Source organism: Phascolarctos cinereus, unplaced genomic scaffold, assembly GCF_003287225.1.
Source record: "Phascolarctos cinereus isolate Bilbo 61053 unplaced genomic scaffold, phaCin_HiC Scaffold_3;HRSCAF=262, whole genome shotgun sequence".
In the NCBI taxonomy this organism is placed as follows: Eukaryota; Metazoa; Chordata; class Mammalia; order Diprotodontia; family Phascolarctidae; genus Phascolarctos; species Phascolarctos cinereus.
This window is the reverse complement of record NW_027555736.1, coordinates 29,794,098-29,811,494: the sequence shown is the minus strand read 5'-3', so window position 1 is coordinate 29,811,494 and position 17,397 is coordinate 29,794,098. Positions and strand designations below refer to the sequence as shown.

Sequence of the window (17,397 nt, the reverse complement as noted above, 5' to 3'; positions counted from 1 at the left end):
TGATTCTTTTGACAAACCCAAGGATGGTATTTTGGTTACACTTTATCTTTAAGAGCTGTGTAGAAGGAGTCACGTGTTGGTTTTTTAATACCAAATAGGAAAGGATTGCTTTGGGAAATTATTAATCCCCATTACATTTCAGAGTATAGGCCACATTTACTTTAATGGCATTAGCCTGCCTGTGAGCTTTTAATGACATGTTTGATATTTAATTGTGAGTTTTATAAAAGAAGGCAAAAGCTAGTAGCCTAACAACTGGCTTTGGTGTAGTTTCTCCATAATTCAGTTGGAACAGCATGGTTACAATAAGTAATCATATTGATTTTCCAAAGATTCATCACTTCTGAATGTTCCTTGTTCTCCTGGAAGCAGCATATCTTAGAATGCTTGAGATAATATTGGCATGTCCATTCTACCAGCATCAAGACTACAGACATTAACAGCCAGGCCAGCTCTGCATTGCACAGGATGGAAATGGATACAAACATAAATTAATGGGCAAGGCAGAGCTGTCTTATAGGAGTATAGGCAGGTGAAAGTGCCAGGCCAACAGAGGAAGCAGAAGTATCAGGAAAATGGGCCAGGCTAAACACCAAAGAGATAGTGGCAAAGAGAAAATGTCGCAAGAGGAGAAAATTGTCAAAACAAGCAAGGATTCACTGAACTTCCAGGAAAACTAAATAGTCTGGCAGGCATCATACCATGTAGAGATAAGCTTCCAGTGGCTCCATGATTTAGATGGAAAAAGTCACATCATCAACAAATTAAAGAATCAGGGAAGAAATTACCTTTACACCTATGAAGAGTTGAGGGTCAGAGAAGGAGCAGAGAGGATCCCAGAAGAGAAGTGGACAGTTTTGATTACTTAAAATTTAGAAGGTTTTGTACAAAAAAACCCAGTGCAACTAAGATTGGAAGGGAAACTGTGAACTGGGAAGCAAGCTTTGTGCCAAGGTTCTCTGGGTCTCATTTCCAAGACGTATAAAGCACTGATTCAAATTTATAAGAATAAGATCCATTCCCCAATTGGTGAATAGGGAAAGGATAAGAATAGTTAGTTTTCAGAGGAAGAAATCCATGCTGTCATTAGCAGACATATGAAATATTCTCCAGATCACTAATAATTGGACAAATACAAATTAATGCAGCTCTCATGTTCTACTTCACACCCATCAGATTGGCAAAAAATGAGAAAAAGAAAAATAACAAATGTTGGAGAGATTGTGGGAAAACGGGCATGTTGATGTATTGCTGGTGGAGCTGTGAATTACTCCAGCTGCTCTAGGCAGTAGTTTAGAACTATGCCTCCCAGAGTTAGTTCACTGGGCATTTCCTTTGATTTATACTCCAAAGAAATCAAGAATAAAGTATTTATAGTAGCTCTTGTTGTAGTGGCAAAGAACTAGAAACTAAAGAGTTGCTCAGCAGTTTAGAATGACTAAAAATTTTTGGATTATGAATGTAATGTGCTATCATTTTGTAAGAAGTGATAAAAAGGACTTTTTTGGAGAAACCTGGAAAAGTTTGTTTGAACGAACAGAGAATGAAGTGAGTAGACCGTGGAGGAAAAGGATGTAGACAGTAAGACTAAGAGTCTGCACCCTCATGTGACCTGTGTCATTGACTAAGTGTGGTTCTAGGGCCCTGATAGATTGATTGGCTGCTGTGCTCCTCCTGATAGTTAGGGGGGAGATGGGCTGAGTGGGGTAGAGCTCATGCAGGGTCTTTGTTTTGTTCCACTTGGCTTAATTGTGACTAGTGCTTTTCCCCTAAAGTAGGGGGAAGTGGGGATGAGATCAAATAAATGCTTGTAAATTTTTTTATTTAAAAGTTAAAAAAAAAGCAAGCCAAAGAAAACCATAGCTAGCTAGGAAAAGGGTATGCTGATTTTGCTGCCACTCAGCCCGTCTCCCTTCTCCCCCCTTGCATGTACAGTCACTCCAGCTATTTATTGGTCAAGTCTGCTTCAGCCACAGAGGAGTGATTCTGTCACCCAGCAAGGTCCGTTTGGAGACAGAATTCAAATCACTTAATTCTGTTAGTGTGTAAGAATTCCACTGAGAAGTTTACAGATGTTGATTTAATGTATACTTTGTCCTCAGCACTACATATAAAACTGTTAAAAGTACAAAGAAAAAAAATTGTTTTGAATTTTTGTGAAGTCTGAGATTAAAAAAAAATAGATCAGGGATTTTGATTTGTAGAGTAAAGATATTTGTTTCTGCAACACACCCAAAATAAAATTGGTGGAATCAGGTAATTGGCTATTAAAATGAATGCTATTTAGCATTAAATTTAGTAACAAATCCATTCCATTCTATGATATTGACATCAGTCTTTCAGTGATCGAGCACATTGTATTCAAGAATCAATTCTGTCTGAAAATTAGTAAAAATCATCCTTTTTACTGTATAGCATAACTAGCAGCATTTATGTTACAGGCAGTTCCATTGAAAATTAGTGCTTTAGAAACATTAATTTTGATACCCCCTTTGAGAAATCCTGATTAATGATGTAAAAACTTTGGGCGTATATGTTTGGTATAGAAAGAGTCTTAGAGTTGGGAGGTCAGGAGACCTGGATTTTGGTCTTATAACTCACTGAGTGAGTTGCTTACCTTTTTTCCTATATGTGAAATGGAAATAAAAGGACTCAGTCTATTTAGCTAGCTCACTGGATTGATGTAAAGATCAAATAAATTAACTAAAGTACCAGTTTTCTAAAAGGTACAAAATGTTATACAAATTGAATATGCTGATTATAATTCAAAGCCTGTGATTTCCCAGGCATATGTAAATATAATTATGATACAAATTTATTTCATGGGAGCTAAACTAGTCGATAGGGTAGAGCCTCAGGACCCAGTGATTAACAGAGTTGGTTCTGCCCCAGTGTCTTTCTGCAGGATGAAAAGAATCCACAAGAATTTGTGGGAATGATAAAACTCACAGAGGTAATAGATGAATGGCTACTATACACACTGGCCCTTTCTCTAGAATTCTCCACTTTTCCTTTCTTAGCCACATGATATTTATATGCCCTTTGAGGGAAATACAGTTGTTTTTAAAAGGTAGCCTGGTGTGCCTCACTCTGAGTTAGGAAGACTGTGTCTTCAGGCAGATTACTGAAGCTGGTAATGCCCCAGGGAGGTTATCAAGCTACAAGTTGAAGAACAGTTGCTTGTCTTAATTGTTAGAGAGGCTGTTTCCTCACTAATAGTTTCCTGCACCAGTGAAATTACAGGCCTGGGGGAAAATATGGTTTTCTTAACTTAAAACTTATATTATGTTAGCAAAGTTCCTGATACATGCTTAATGAGTGCTTTATATTTCTTAGCTTTTTCTGCCTTGGCCAAAGGGCTGTTCGCCTTTAAGGATCCTAAAAGAGAAAAAGTGAATTGAATGCTATTTGTTTTGTAAATTAAAAAAAATTATGTCCTGGTTTCACTTCAAGTGTAAAATACTAACTAAAAACAATTTTTTTTAGCAAATAAATGGACATTGTTAATTTTAATATATTTCTCTAGTTCTGATTGGCTGTCCTTAGGCGAATATTTTTTTCGGAGTGAACATTCATTCATACGTTCATCTCCCTTCTTCATTCCTCTTGCGCAATTTATTCCTTTTCAGCCCTAAATTTTGAAGAACTAGTGCAGTGTTTGCATTTGAAGAACTTACGTAATGTTTGCAGTGCTTTCAACAGTTTTTGAGGGCTTTCTATCTCAATAAGGCATAGCGCTAAGTCCCGAGGGGGCTATAGAAACAATTTTGCCAATGTTCCAGCCTTTGAGAAACTCACTTCCTAATAATGGAGCCTGTTTCTTTACATTCTTAAATAGGAATGTAAAGGAAAATTGAGTGTTAATGAGGGCACACACTTGGAAGAGTGATGGTGGATGAGATTCCTTTGCCATTTTCTACAAGAGTTTGTTAATTCAGTATATGTTCCTGCACTGCAACCCCTAATGTGCTTGATTTGGTCATTCCAACCCCTCCAGAAGTCTGAGCTCCACTTTACTTTCTGTCGTGGCTTGCATGATTGTGTGTAAAAGGTCGTATTATGTTGGGAGACTCATAGACTATCAGGAGGCACAAGCAGATGCTCTGAAGTACAGAAGCCTTGCATTTTTAATAATTTGCATATTATTCTTTTTACAGATGGTGAAGAATACTTCTGTGTTAAAAGAATTTTTTCAGGTGGTGACCAAAGCTTTTCCCATTATTCTAGCCCACAGGTAAAAATATAGTCATGTAAACTATTTTCAAGCTCATATAACTTTTAAAAAATTCTTCAGAGAATTCTTATTTTGGAGACATGCTTTATGTATCTAAGTTATTTATTATAATATAGGAAATCATTGAGTACTTTTCCTTCAAACTGGTAATTGTGGGTGTTGCTTTGGCCAGTAGGACAGTCATTGTCCTTTCTATCCCTTTTTTTTCTGGAGATTTAAGTAGCCATCTCCTTTTAGAGCAGTTAGCTCTTTTTTTTTTTTAGCTTGGAACAGTGTAACTGCTTTGCAAAGTCATTGAATTCCCCTCCTTTGCTGCTTTATGGAATTTATGTTAAATTATTGATATATATATATATATACACACACACACACACACACACACACACACACACACACACACACACACACACACACACACATACACACATACATATATAAAAATTAAATTTATATTAAATAAAAGTTAGGATGAGCTCCCAGTTAAGAAAATTTCTAACATTTAGGCAGAGGGTTGACTTCTACCCTAATTTGAATTTTTATTTATCTCTGACTAACACCTGACCTCTGTATAGTTGTAACAGAAGTTCAGATTACATTAGGTTAAAGAAATTGAGTATACTACAATGTCTCTTAATGGATATGGACTGGGAGGGGAAAGTAGGGAAAGAGTAGATCATTTCTTAATTTCCCTTGGTTCTTAAGGAGAGAGGTGTAAGTGGTAGCTTTAGCCTGAATTAAGTTCCGTTAGTTCTGTAAGGAAGGACTGCCCTCCCCTGGATCTTCTCTGTGAGTGCTCAGCCCTGCTGTTTATTTCTCCTTTCTCCTGATGCTCCATGCTCCTCTCTGGCTCGACTCTAGAGGGTTTCCCCTTCTCTCTGCCTTCTGATCTACAAAACAAATATACATGTCAGAGCCCTTTTGATGTTTTTTATTTCAGGCTTTTTAATAATAATCCACTTCTGTCTTAATGTGGCTGGTTCTAAATTGTAGGACGACAAGCAAAGTTGCAGTTCAATATTTTTTTTTTAAGCTCAATTTTTTCTTTCTTTTTTTTTTTTCTTTTAAATTTGTTGTGCCTCTTTTACAATTTAGAGCCTTGGGCCACCAGATGATTTTAGATGTCCTGACCCTTCAAAGCAGATCTGGACTGTAAATGAATCTCTCATTCAAAGATGGCTAAGCTACTCTTCTGGAAGGTTTCCGTTGGAAATAGCCAAGTAAGGAAGAAAATTATCAGCAGTGATTAAACATATACCTCGTATGTGACAAAAAAAGCAGAATGTAGAATCAGTTTACTTGGGATTTTCCATTTAGGGAACCATGTCAGAATCACTTAAGTTATAAGACAATGTTTACATTTTTAAAATTCCATAGCTATAGGTCACATAACAGCATAGATGAATAAATGAATAAAAAGGAATTATTAAGTGCTTACTGTGTGCTGGGGAGCCATGCTAAAGCTAGAGGGAACTTGGAGATCGTCTAGTCCAACAACGTCTTTCCTGGAGGAGGAAACTGAGGCCCAGCAAAGAAGTGATTTTTCTGAAGTCACAGAGAGTGGTGCCGGTCAGGATTCGAACCTAGGTGTTGTTTCTTCAAAGTTAGCACTCATTGTACTATATTATTGTTGTTGTTCAGTCATTTTCAGTCATGTCTGACTTTTCATGACCTCTTTGAGGGGGTTTGCTTGGCAGAGATAGTGGAGTGGTTTTCCATTTCCTTCTCTGGCTCATTTTACATATGAGGAAACTGAGGCAAACAGGGATAAGTGACTTGCCTAGGATCCACAGTTAGTAAGTGTCTGTCTGAGGCTAGATTTGAACTCATGTCTTCCTGACTCCAGGCCTAGAGGTATATCCATTATGCTACCTAGCTGCTTCTGTATCCTATACAGCTCGCAACCTAGATCTTAATTATATCTCTCTTTGTCTCCTTTTCATTTGACCAACTTTTAATATGAAATGTATTTTTTGTGGTCTTATTATGGACATCTTATTTATATTTCACATGTAAAAATTTCAAAAGTATTTCCCACACTTTGACAATAGACATATTTAATGTTTTTTTATATTTTGTGTATTAAACTGGTTTTGGAGCCCACATTCCCCAAAACTGAAAGCATTTTTGAAAAGCCTGTAAAGCAATGTCAAAAAAGTATTTTTTAAAGATGCATTACATCCTAGAAATACCTATTTTATGTTGCAGTACACAAAGGTTCTGTAGTGTTAGTGTGTTTCAACAACCATTTGAGTTAGTAGTTAAGCTGTAGGAATTTACATAACGAGGTTATGTTAATTTTTCAGGATCACAAAACAGCCAAGTCAGAGGTTAGAATTTGAATCTAGGAGGTCTTGATGCCAAACCTAGTACTATAATCCATTATTATATTACATATATTTTAGTCACAACATTAAGAAAAGCTGTTTGTTGGGGGCAGCTAGTGGCGCAGTGGATAGAGCACTGGCCCTGAAGTCAGGAGGACCTGAGTTCAAATCCGGCCTCAGACCAAACACTTGATACTTACTAGCTGTGTGACCCTGGGCAAGTCACTTAACCTCAGTTGCCTAAAAGCAAAAAAAAAAAAGCTATTTGTTTTAAGGAAAGGAGTCTGAGAAACATGAATTTAAATGAAGTAACCATTCCTGAGTTGATTGACAATAATACCTTATGAATCAACATTCATTCATTAACATCATTTACAGATTCACTATTTGGGCATCAAGTTCAAATCGCCATGATAATGAAGAGAATTTAAGTATTCATGTAAATGATAAGAACAAACAAATGAAAAATTAACATGTCATTTTCTGTGTTGTAAATTTTTATTCAGTGAGATTGATGGAACCTTTTCTTCGGCTGCTTGTCTAAATGGCAGTTTTTTAGCTATTAGGTAAGTGCCAGCCTTTTACTGTATCTGAATGTCACTAATTATATTATTGAATGAGAAAGCTTACATGGCTTCTTATTACTTACTGAGAATCTTTTTATCTTAATTTTTTCAGCAATGATGATCACTATAGAACAGGCTCCAAGTTCTCAGGGGTTGATATGAATGCTGCTAGACTTCTCTTTCACAAACTTATACAACCTGACCACCCTCTGATAGTTCAGCAGGTTTGTCTTAAAGGTTTTTTTTATTTCGCATCATTTGTCTTGCGAGACTTATTCTGTGGTCTTTTTTTGAAGACATTTTAAATGTTTTTGAGAACATTTATAGTAATTTACTTTTTTCTAGTTAGTAATAGTGTATTGGTAATCAGAAACTTCAAGTCTGGCAGGGGGAGGGGGGAAAATGGTTATGAATCTAGCAAGTAATTTGGCTCCATTTTGTATGCTATTTGGTATTCTTTCAACCATGATGTACTTTTGCATATTATGGTATTAAATACTAATTATAGTAATAATGAGATTTTATTTTAAAGCAACTGCAGTTTACCTGTTGTATGTTTATATTGCATTTCGTAGGGTGTAGGTGTAGTTAAAATGCTGAACAAACCTTGACAGCTAAATTCTTATGTAGTGGCACAGATGGAGCCATTTTAATCTGAGTTATGTCTTAAGCTTTGTGAATTCTCTTGAAAGGCTTAGACATTAATTTTTAGGCTATACTGTGGTGATTTTCAATTTCTCATTGTATCTTATACTTTTTTATTTCAATTTCCTATTTTCTTTACTAAAAGGGTTTTTTTTTGGAAAGTAATGTCAAATGTAAATTAAATAGATTTTACTTTCTGTTTAAAATGCAGGTGGCAGCTAGTTTGGAAAAGAATCTTCTTCCAAAACTGACTAGTTCCTTACCTGATGTTGAAGCATTGCGATTTTATCTCATTTTACCAGAATGTCCACTTATGAGCGATTCCAATAATTTCACAACAATAGCCATTCCCTTTGGAACTGCACTAGTGAATCTTGAAAAGGCACCATTGAGAGTACTTGGTAAGACATGATGTTTTCTAGAAACATGCTGAACAGCTGACTGCATGAGTGTGCTTCCCTGCCTCTCCTCACTCACCCTTGCCTCATTCAGTGCTCTGTTTCATCTTCCCATTTCCAGCCACTCTCATGTAGTCTCCCTTCTTCTTTTTCCTAAGTATGTTAGATGAACACAACCGTGCATTGTACCCTTAGTTTCAGAATGCCTCTGATGAAGCTTTTTTTAAACATTGCTGGTAGTAGAATAATGTTACTTATCTGGACAGTTGCCGTGGCCTCCTATGTGGTTTCTTGGTTTTCAGTGATTCATTCATTCAGTAAGCATTTATTAAGTACTTGCTATATGCCAGGCACTGTGCTAAGTGCAGGGGATACAAAAAGAGGCAGAAGACAGTGCCTGCCTTCAGGGATCTCCCATTCTAATTGAGGAGACAGCAAGCAAACAGATAGGTACAAACATAGCTGTATATAGGATAAATAGGAAATAATTAACAGAGGGAATGCATTAGAATTAAGAGAGGTTAGGGAAGATTTTCAGTAAAAGAAAGAATTTTATTTGGGACTTAAAAGAGGCCAGGGAGGTCAGTAGGTGGAGGGGAGAGTGTTCCAGGCATGAGGAACAGCCAGAGAGTGTCTTGAGCCAAGGAGGGTCTTGTTTATGGAAATAGGCAGGAAACCAGGGTCAAGATCAAGGAATATGTGTCTCGTAGTAAGGTATGAGAAGCCTGGAAAGGTAGGAGGGGACTAGGGCAAGAATGACAAACAGCATTTTTGTATTTGATCCTGCAGGTGATAGGGAACCAAAGGAGTTTATTGAGTAGGGGGTGACATGTTCATACCTGCCCACTGCTGCCATTTTGGTCTTACTAAAACACTAATGATAACATCCCTGTAGAAAACCAGTTAAGTCCGGAGTCTTAGTTCTGACTTTTCAGGCTCTACCCTCCCTTATATTCTTTCCCTTTATACACCATTGTTTCTAGCCAGACTGCATTACATTTGCCATCAACATTACCTACAGTTTCCCTCTTCTTACTATTGCTTATATTATTTCTTCTGCGTGAAATGTACCCTTATTCCTCCTAGCTCTCCCTGTTCAGTTTCTATCCATCTTTCAAGGCCCAGCTCAAATGCAGTCCCTTCCATGAAGCAGTTCCTCCTGTTTCCTCAGTAATCTTATATTATAGTTCTGTCTGTATATGTCTGTATTTAGTCTACAAGTCTATACATTCCATGAGGGAAGGGAACCATGTACTACTCTTCTTTGTGACAGCATGGCATGCTACACTTAGTACGGCCTTGACAGATATTTGTGAATGAGTGTTTGATTACACGCCTTCTTTCTGCTGGGTCAGAATTCTCAGTTACCTGCATTATCAAACCTCCAGGGATCCTGCTTAGAGTTGAGCATCATATAGCCTTATAATTAAGTGCTTCTTGAATTTTCACATTTTTTTTTCTGGGCCTTTTCCTTCAGTTTTTGACTCCGTATTCTGAAATTGTTGCCTGGAATGTTGGATCATCTTGTTGCAGACCTTCTCCTTACCTTGACTTAATCACTTTTCTGCACCCCAACAGTCCTTCCTGTACTCATTTCTAGCTATATAACTGACTTGTATAACTTACTTGGAGCCTACAAACCCAGCACTGATAGTCTAGGTTGGGGTGTGCATAGGTGAGAACTTTAAGAAAAGTCAGGCTGTGGAAGCAAACTGATCAGGCGAGGAAGATCGTCAGAGGAATAGGAGTCCAGATAGAGATCCATGTATTGTAAAGGTGGAGTAGAGACAGAGGCTGTCTGTCAGGATTCAGTAAGTACTTGATAGCTGAAGAGGACTGTTTTCTGGTATTCAGGTATTTTTGTCTTCCTGCCCTGGAGGATCCAGTTCTTGAGTACATTTGACTTGACTTACACAGCTTGCCTGGTAGAGAGGTTGGGAAAACCAAAGGCAGCAGAGGTATTTGATCTGACACACAGCTTTGTGACATTTGACTTTTTCACTCAGTTTCCAGGATTGTATTGCATCGTAAATATGCTTGGATTGCAAATCTCTGTTATGTTGGATCAGAAAATAATGCTTGAAAAAAAATCTATAACTTAACAGTAACAAAATACTAAGTTTTTGCAGTTTTGATATTTAAATTTAATTGTTTCTTGGGTGTTTGAATATTTAAACCAGTTGTGAATAGATGTTATATATCTTCTACTCTGTATCTTACTTGATTTTATACTAAGAAATCCAGAGGTGCCAATCAAGGCTAAAATCTGTCCAGAAAGATGCTATTGTTCTTTTTTTTTTCCATTTGTTGAAATTTTAGGATAGAAAAGACTTTATGCAAGTGGTAATTTGTGTGTGTTTTATTTACATGTTCATCCTTTAATCACAGAAAACTGGTGGTCTGTACTTGAACCTCCTTTGTTTCTCAAGATAGTGGAGCTGTTCAAGGAAGTTGTGGTTCACCTTTTGAAACTCTACAAGATCGGAATCCCCCCTTCTGAAAGAAGGGTTTTCAACAACTTCCTTCACACTGCTCTAAAGGTTTTGGAAATACTGCATAGGGTATGTTTATTTTCTTTTTTTTTTCCTCTGTGGCTTTGTCAGATATGTCACTGTTTATTTGTAACCCACTTTATTCTAGATTTAGATAGAAGCCAAAATTTCATATCAGAAGAGTACTAAAGATTCATCTATCTTAGTTCCCTTTAAAAAAATGGTTTTAGTTATCATCTCATTTGTCTGTGGCATGCACATACATTCGTTATAGGGGAGAACAGTTAGGAAGTTAGCAACTAATGGCTCCCTTTTCCTTTTTATCATGAAAGTATTTTTGTCTTGTTTTAGAATTTTTATCTTAATTTTAAGTGTCATATTGCTTTGGTTATTTAAGCACATTTTTATTGTTCACATGTTCTCCTTGCCTCAGTCAAAATAGATCTCTGACTTTGACAGTGGATACATAAATAGCTCTGGGTCATTATTTTGCTAACTCTTCCCTATCACTCTCTGCAGTAGCCTTCACATTTTTAGCAATACAAAGTTTAGATGAAGAAATGACATCTCTACTGTTTTATCATATAGACAATTTAATGACCTTTCCTAGCTGGTACCATAGGTATGAGTCTATTAGATCATTCAGTCTTCATAGGATGTAATCTAATGGTAAAGTCTTTGTCTCCAAACCTTGAAGTGATTGGTAAACCCACCTGGACTAGTTCTTTTGTTCACTCTTTCAGCCATCTCAGTTGGAGGTTTCTAGACCTAACCTCCCTGGAATTAAGGTAAGTCAATCAGTCAGTCAGTAAACATTTATTAAGTGTCTACTGTGTGCCAGACACTGTGCAAAAGTGCTTGGGATACAGAAAGAGGCAAAAGATAGTCCCTGCCCTTAAGGAGCTCCTGATCTAATGGATGAGACAACAAGCAAACAGATGTATACCAAAAACTCTTTACAGAATAAATAGGAAATGATTAACAGAGAGAAAGTACTAGAATTAAGGGCCTGGGAAAGGAAGCCAGGAGGCAGAGATGAAGAGGGAGAGTATTCCAGATATGAGGGACAAGCAGAGAAGATGCCTGGAGCTGAGAGAGGGGGTGTCTTGTTTGGGGAGCAGGTAACAATGCCCGTGGTACTAGATTGAAGTGGTGGAGTGTGAAGTAATAAGTGAAGTAATAAGATCGGAAGGGGCAGGCCGGAGTAGGTTATGAAGGGCTTTAAATACCTAACAGGATTTTGCATTTTATTCTGGAAATCAGGAACCAATGGAATTGATTAAGGAGAGGAAGTGACATGGTCCAAGCCTTCATTTTACAAAAAAATCACTTAGGCAGCTGAATGGAGGATGGGCCAGAGTGGGGAGAGGCCTGTAGCAGGGGAGCTACCTGGCAGGAAATGACAGCAGTCCAGGCACAAGAAGATGAAGGCCTCACTGGGGCGGGTGGTAGCGTTGGAGGGGAGAAGGAGGCATGTTTGAGTGAACCAGGATGGCACTTAAGCTGCTGACCTGGGGGAGTGGGATGAGGGATGGTGCTGCCCTCTAGAGTAGTAGAGAACTTTGGAGGGGGCTGGGTTTGGGGAAAAATATAATGAGTTCCGTTTTGTACATGTTGAGTTTAAGGTATTTATTGGACATCCAGTCCTAGATGATTGAAAAGCAGTTGGAAATGTGTGATTGGAGGTCAGCAGAGAGATTGGGGCAGCAAAGGCAGAATTGAGAATCATCAGCAAAGAGATGGTAAATCATGGGAGCTGATGAGATCATCAAGTGAAACATATTAAGGGAGAAGAGAAGAGGGCCCAGGATGCCACCCAGTGGGCTGCCTACATTTAGAATGTGTGATCTGGAGGAAGACCTAGCAGAGGAGGCTGAGAAGGAGAGGTCAGATAGGTAGGAGAACAAGAGAGAGGGGTGTCCTGGAAACCTGGAGAGGAGAGAGTGATCAACTGTGTTATGGAAAATGAGGATTATAAAAAGGTCATTGGATTTGGCAGCTAAGAGATCATTAATAACTTTAGAGAGAGTAGTGTTGGTGACATGATAAGGTCAGAGGAGAGGAAGTGGGGGCCCCTCTTTGTAGATTGAGCAGCTTTGCCATGAAAGGCAGGAGGGATACAGCATGGCATGATGGGGATGAAAGAATCAAATGAGGGTTTTCAGAGGCTGTTTGTTATCAGTGGAGTAGGAGCGGATAGAAAGGGAGACATTGAAGAGAAGTGAGAGTGATGACGGGGCAGGGGAGGGTTCCTTTGTTAGAGGAGATGGCATGGAGTAGGGTCACTTCAACAAGGAGAGGTGTTGGCTGTGCTTAGGAGAAAGGCCACTTCGTTATGTGAGACAGGGTGAAGGAGGAGATAACAGAAGATGGGTGGATGTTATGGTCTCCATAGAGCAAGTGTAATTTGTTAGCCTGCTCTTGGCCATTATGAGCCTGTGATCTCACCAGCCCAATGAACGTAGGCCAAAAGAGAAAAGGAATTTCTGATAAGAGTGACTGAGTCTGAACATTTTTATCCTATATCCTAAATGAATATTCAACCTTACCCAAAAGACTACAAATGAACATTCTGAACTCTAAGCATCATTTTTCATAGAGGTGAGGTATATGTGGGGGCAGGAGGGAGGAGAAAGTTAAGAATGAAGGGTAAACCCACATAAATATAAAATTGAACAGTATCTTTTAATGGTACCAGAACAAGCATTAAAAAAAATTTTTTAAAGGGGGAGGGAGCAGCTAGGTAGGGTGTGGATAGAATACTGGGCTTGGAATCAGATTCATTTTCATGAGTTTGAATTGGGCCTCAGACACTAGCTGTGTGACTGTGGGCACTTCATTGAACCCTGTTTGACTCAGGTTCCTTATCTGTAAAATGAGCTGGAGGAGGAAATGGCAAACTGCTCCTCTATCTTTGCCAAGAAAATCCCAAATAAGGGCTTATACTCATTAAGCTGGTGAGTTCATAGTGGTCAAGAGAGGCTAACAAACTATTGCTCTGTGGAGACGATATTCTGCTCTAAGAAACAGCATTCCAAGGAGTAGGGTGGCCAGAACTTTAGTCCCTTAGCAAGGATCTAAAGTTCCTGTCTGAAATCTGCAAAGAAGTCACCAAGCTCTCACTATTTTTCTACTCAGAATCTTATTGTTTTATAAGGATTCAGCTACTGTTCTCAGCTGTCCTTGATTCTCCATCACCTGATAGTTCAGCCACAGTCACCTGTGATACTTCCCCACTGTCAGTAATACTTGAGTTCTACCTTTGGAGAAACTCAGGTTGCTTTTTAGCAACAATCAATCAAGAACTATTTATTAGGCTCTCGTGTGCCAAGTGCTGGAGACATAACTACATAGAAATAAATTGTCTATGCTCACGAAAAGCTTATATTCTAATGGGGGGAGACAAGTATGCATAAAAACATACGTGGAACAAATACAAAGTGAATAAATACAAATTTATACAACATAGTTAAGTATAATGTAGTTTGAGAGGGAGGGGATCTAGTGTTTGGAGGGGATTGGGAAAGGCCTCATGCAGCTGATGTTTGGGATTCATCTTTTTTTTTTCTTCTAGGAATTTTATCTTTATTTTCAGTACCAAGTTTTCTCCCTCCCTCTATCCCCCTCCCCCATGCATTGAGAAGGCAAGAAATGTGATACCCATTATATGTATGAAGTCATGCAAAACACATTTCTGCAACTTGGGCTGCATCTTTAAAGGGAGAAAAGATTTACATGAGATGGTGTTCAGGAAGGGTGTGTGTGTGTGTGTGTGTGTGTGTGTGTGTGTGTGTGTGTGTGTACTACAAAAGGCCAGCACGGCTGGAGCACAGTGATGTCCAGTGAGGCTGGGAAGGTAGGCTGGGGCCTGGTTGCTGGGACCCTAAAGCTGTTCAGAGGAATTTCTCATTTATCTTAGAGGCAGTTTGGCAATTTGACAATTCTGACGTTGGTGAGATTGTTTCTTCAAAGACGTGTGTGTGTATATGTGTGTGTGTGTGTGTGTGTGTATATATATATATATATATATATATATATATGTATATACACCCACCAACATGAACATATAAACCCTCGTTCTTTCCCATGATTGAGAACTAGGCATCAATCTCCTCTCACAGTTCTGCTTCCCATCTTGTCTTTAGAATGAGATTGAGAACTGAAGAATTTGTCCACAGTAGTACTTAAGGGATCTGAGCCAGCTTGGAGAAAGCAGATTGTTAAATTTTCCTCATGATCATTTATGCCATGAAAAATAGCAAACACTTCGAATCAGGGCTTGATTCGTTGTTTTGATGATTGTCTAGGTTAAAATGATGGAGAAATGCCAGTGATGCAGATTAAACTAAAAAATGTATCATCTATGCAGACCCCACCCCCCACCCCCTCCGCCAAGAGCCTGCTGTAAAACATTTATAACCCACCCTTGGTGGGAGCATATGCTTCTCTTTCCCATCATGCCATATGGAAATACATTGGCCAAAGCTTTTTTAGTACTCCAGATAGCATAATGAAAGACACATGGTTAAGACTGATCCTTCAGAAAAACTGGTGAATGAATGCAGCACATTCTGCAGCTAGATGGCTCCACAGTGCACCTGACCTGGAGTCAAGAAAACTTGAATTCAAATCTGGCCTTAGACACTTGGGCAAATCATTTCACCTCTCTCAACCTCGGTCTCTTCAAAATGGGGATGATGAGAGCCCCTGACTCCCAGGGCTGTTCTGAAGATCGAATGAGATAATGATTGAAAGCACTCAACCCAGCACCTGGCGCACAGTAGGTGCAGTGTAAATGTTATGTTATCATTATTACCACGTTCTTTATACCTTGAGGTTTCATAGTCCTTTTGATGATATAAAATAACGTATAATTATCTTATTATAGGGAATAGAAAGATCAGATTGGTAAAGCATGATCTCGGGTGTTTTTGCTTAGTGGCCAAACTGATGGTTACTAAATGCCTGAAGAGTCTGGTTTTAATTGAACTTGTTAGATGTCAGGCCTGTGTCTGGTGATGTGAGTGAGCTACCCACTCTTTGTTGTTTCTCTTTCAGAATGTCATATATCTCCTCCATTTAAAAAATACATTTGGAAAGAATACTTTGGATTCCTTATGAGGCTTCTGCCTGACTTTTTTCTTTAGCTTCCCAATGTGAATCCATCATTTTCCTCCTGGTTTCCAATAGTCTTAACTGCTTTTCCTTTTAGTCCTTGGATTATTATGATGGGATTAAGATTTTGATTGAGATTAATAAGATTTAAAGTAATTCTTTTGTTCTTGTGCTATACCTGTACTAATTGTACTTTTCATTGTGAACTGTTACATTATAAGCTTTTCTTTGATTGAAATATATGTCACAGAGCATTGGAGAAACTGGAAAGTAGACTTACCCAGAGCTTAATTGATTTTTTCCTATCTGCCTGAAAATCATCATTAGAAAGCTTCCTTTGCTAATCTCTCTCTCAGGCTTCAATCCTGTTTTTCTGATTGCCTTTTCTTCTGAACAATTCTATTTGAATGTCCTACCAGTACCACAAATTCAACAAATCATAAATCAGATTTTAGTTTCTTTTCTCTGTACCCACCTCCCCCAAAACCAGTTCCTACTTTTTACTTCCCTTTTTCCTCTTAATTACCTGTATTATTAAGGGGTGATTTCATCCCTTAATCCAGTTTGTTACTGACTCATTTCTTTCTAATGTCTCTGACATCCACTCCTTTCTTCCCAGTCTCTATTTTGTGATCACCTCAGGTCAGACCCTTCCTCCTTTAGGACTGGTCTCTTCTGGAATTTTCTAACTAATCTTCCTACACCCATTCTGTCCCTACTCCATTCTTTCAGAGAGCGCTGTGACACTAATCGTGGTGTACCATGATACTTCAGTCGTTTCATTATCTTCTTTATAAACTTTAGGGGCTTCCCATTGTCTGTTGAATAAAACCATGAGCTTTAACTTAATGTTCAAGACTCACTACAACCAGCTTGTAACCTTCCTTTCCAGCTTTATATTCTACTATATCAGAAGATAAATACATATGCCATTAACTTTAGTTAAACTGCACTGTTCAGCACCCTCCATCCTCAGTGCTTGTCTTCTTTCTGCCACTTGTTTTGTCTGTGGTAGTACCTCTGCCTAAAATGTCTCGTCAGCGCCATGTTTGTCTATTATAATCATTCCCGTTCTTCAAGGTCTAGATTCGTGAAACCTTTTTTAACAACACTAGGTAGAAGTTATGTAGTCCTTAGAATATCTGTATATCCTTATTTTGTGTCATTCTTATGGCATGTAATATACAAGATGGCAGAGATGACAATTGGACTTGTGTTTTCATTTGATTAGGGAGATCGCAGATGAGAAAACTCCTTCTATCGATTCAGGTTGGCACCTTCTCTGCACCTTAACCATTTTAGAATTGTCTGAGAACTGAAGTTATATGACTTTCCCTGGGACACACAGCATGAATCTATGTCAGGCAAGACTTGAACTCAGGTCTTCTTGGCTACTGGGCCAATTTTCTTTCCATTCTAGCATACATGCTCCCTCTCTTGGAGTATCTGTCTTCATATGTCTTCTGTCTGTACCTGATTGTACCTGCAGAGTTGGGATTGTGTCTTGAGTCTTTGTATTCCTTTGTGTTTCTCACTCAGTGCCTTGCACGTAGTGGGCCTACAGTGAACTTTTGATGAATGAGTAAAACTGATTTAGGTGAAGAAATGCTCCAGAGCATTTAT

At 38.4% G+C, this 17,397-nt stretch overlaps 1 protein-coding gene across 3 annotated transcripts in view; it reads left to right on the top strand.

Annotated features, from left to right (window-relative positions):
• HERC4 (HECT and RLD domain containing E3 ubiquitin protein ligase 4) overlaps positions 1-17,397 on the top strand; it is an 87,398-nt gene that overhangs the window by 45,049 nt on the left and 24,952 nt on the right. For all 3 annotated transcript variants that reach the window (XM_020998167.2, XM_020998165.2, XM_020998166.2), the window contains exons 10-15: positions 4,158-4,234; positions 5,327-5,451; positions 7,065-7,124; positions 7,237-7,348; positions 7,981-8,170; positions 10,556-10,728. In XM_020998167.2, the coding sequence (XP_020853826.1) occupies positions 4,158-4,234; positions 5,327-5,451; positions 7,065-7,124; positions 7,237-7,348; positions 7,981-8,170; positions 10,556-10,728 (737 nt within the window). The remainder of the gene's footprint in view (positions 1-4,157; positions 4,235-5,326; positions 5,452-7,064; positions 7,125-7,236; positions 7,349-7,980; positions 8,171-10,555; positions 10,729-17,397) is intronic.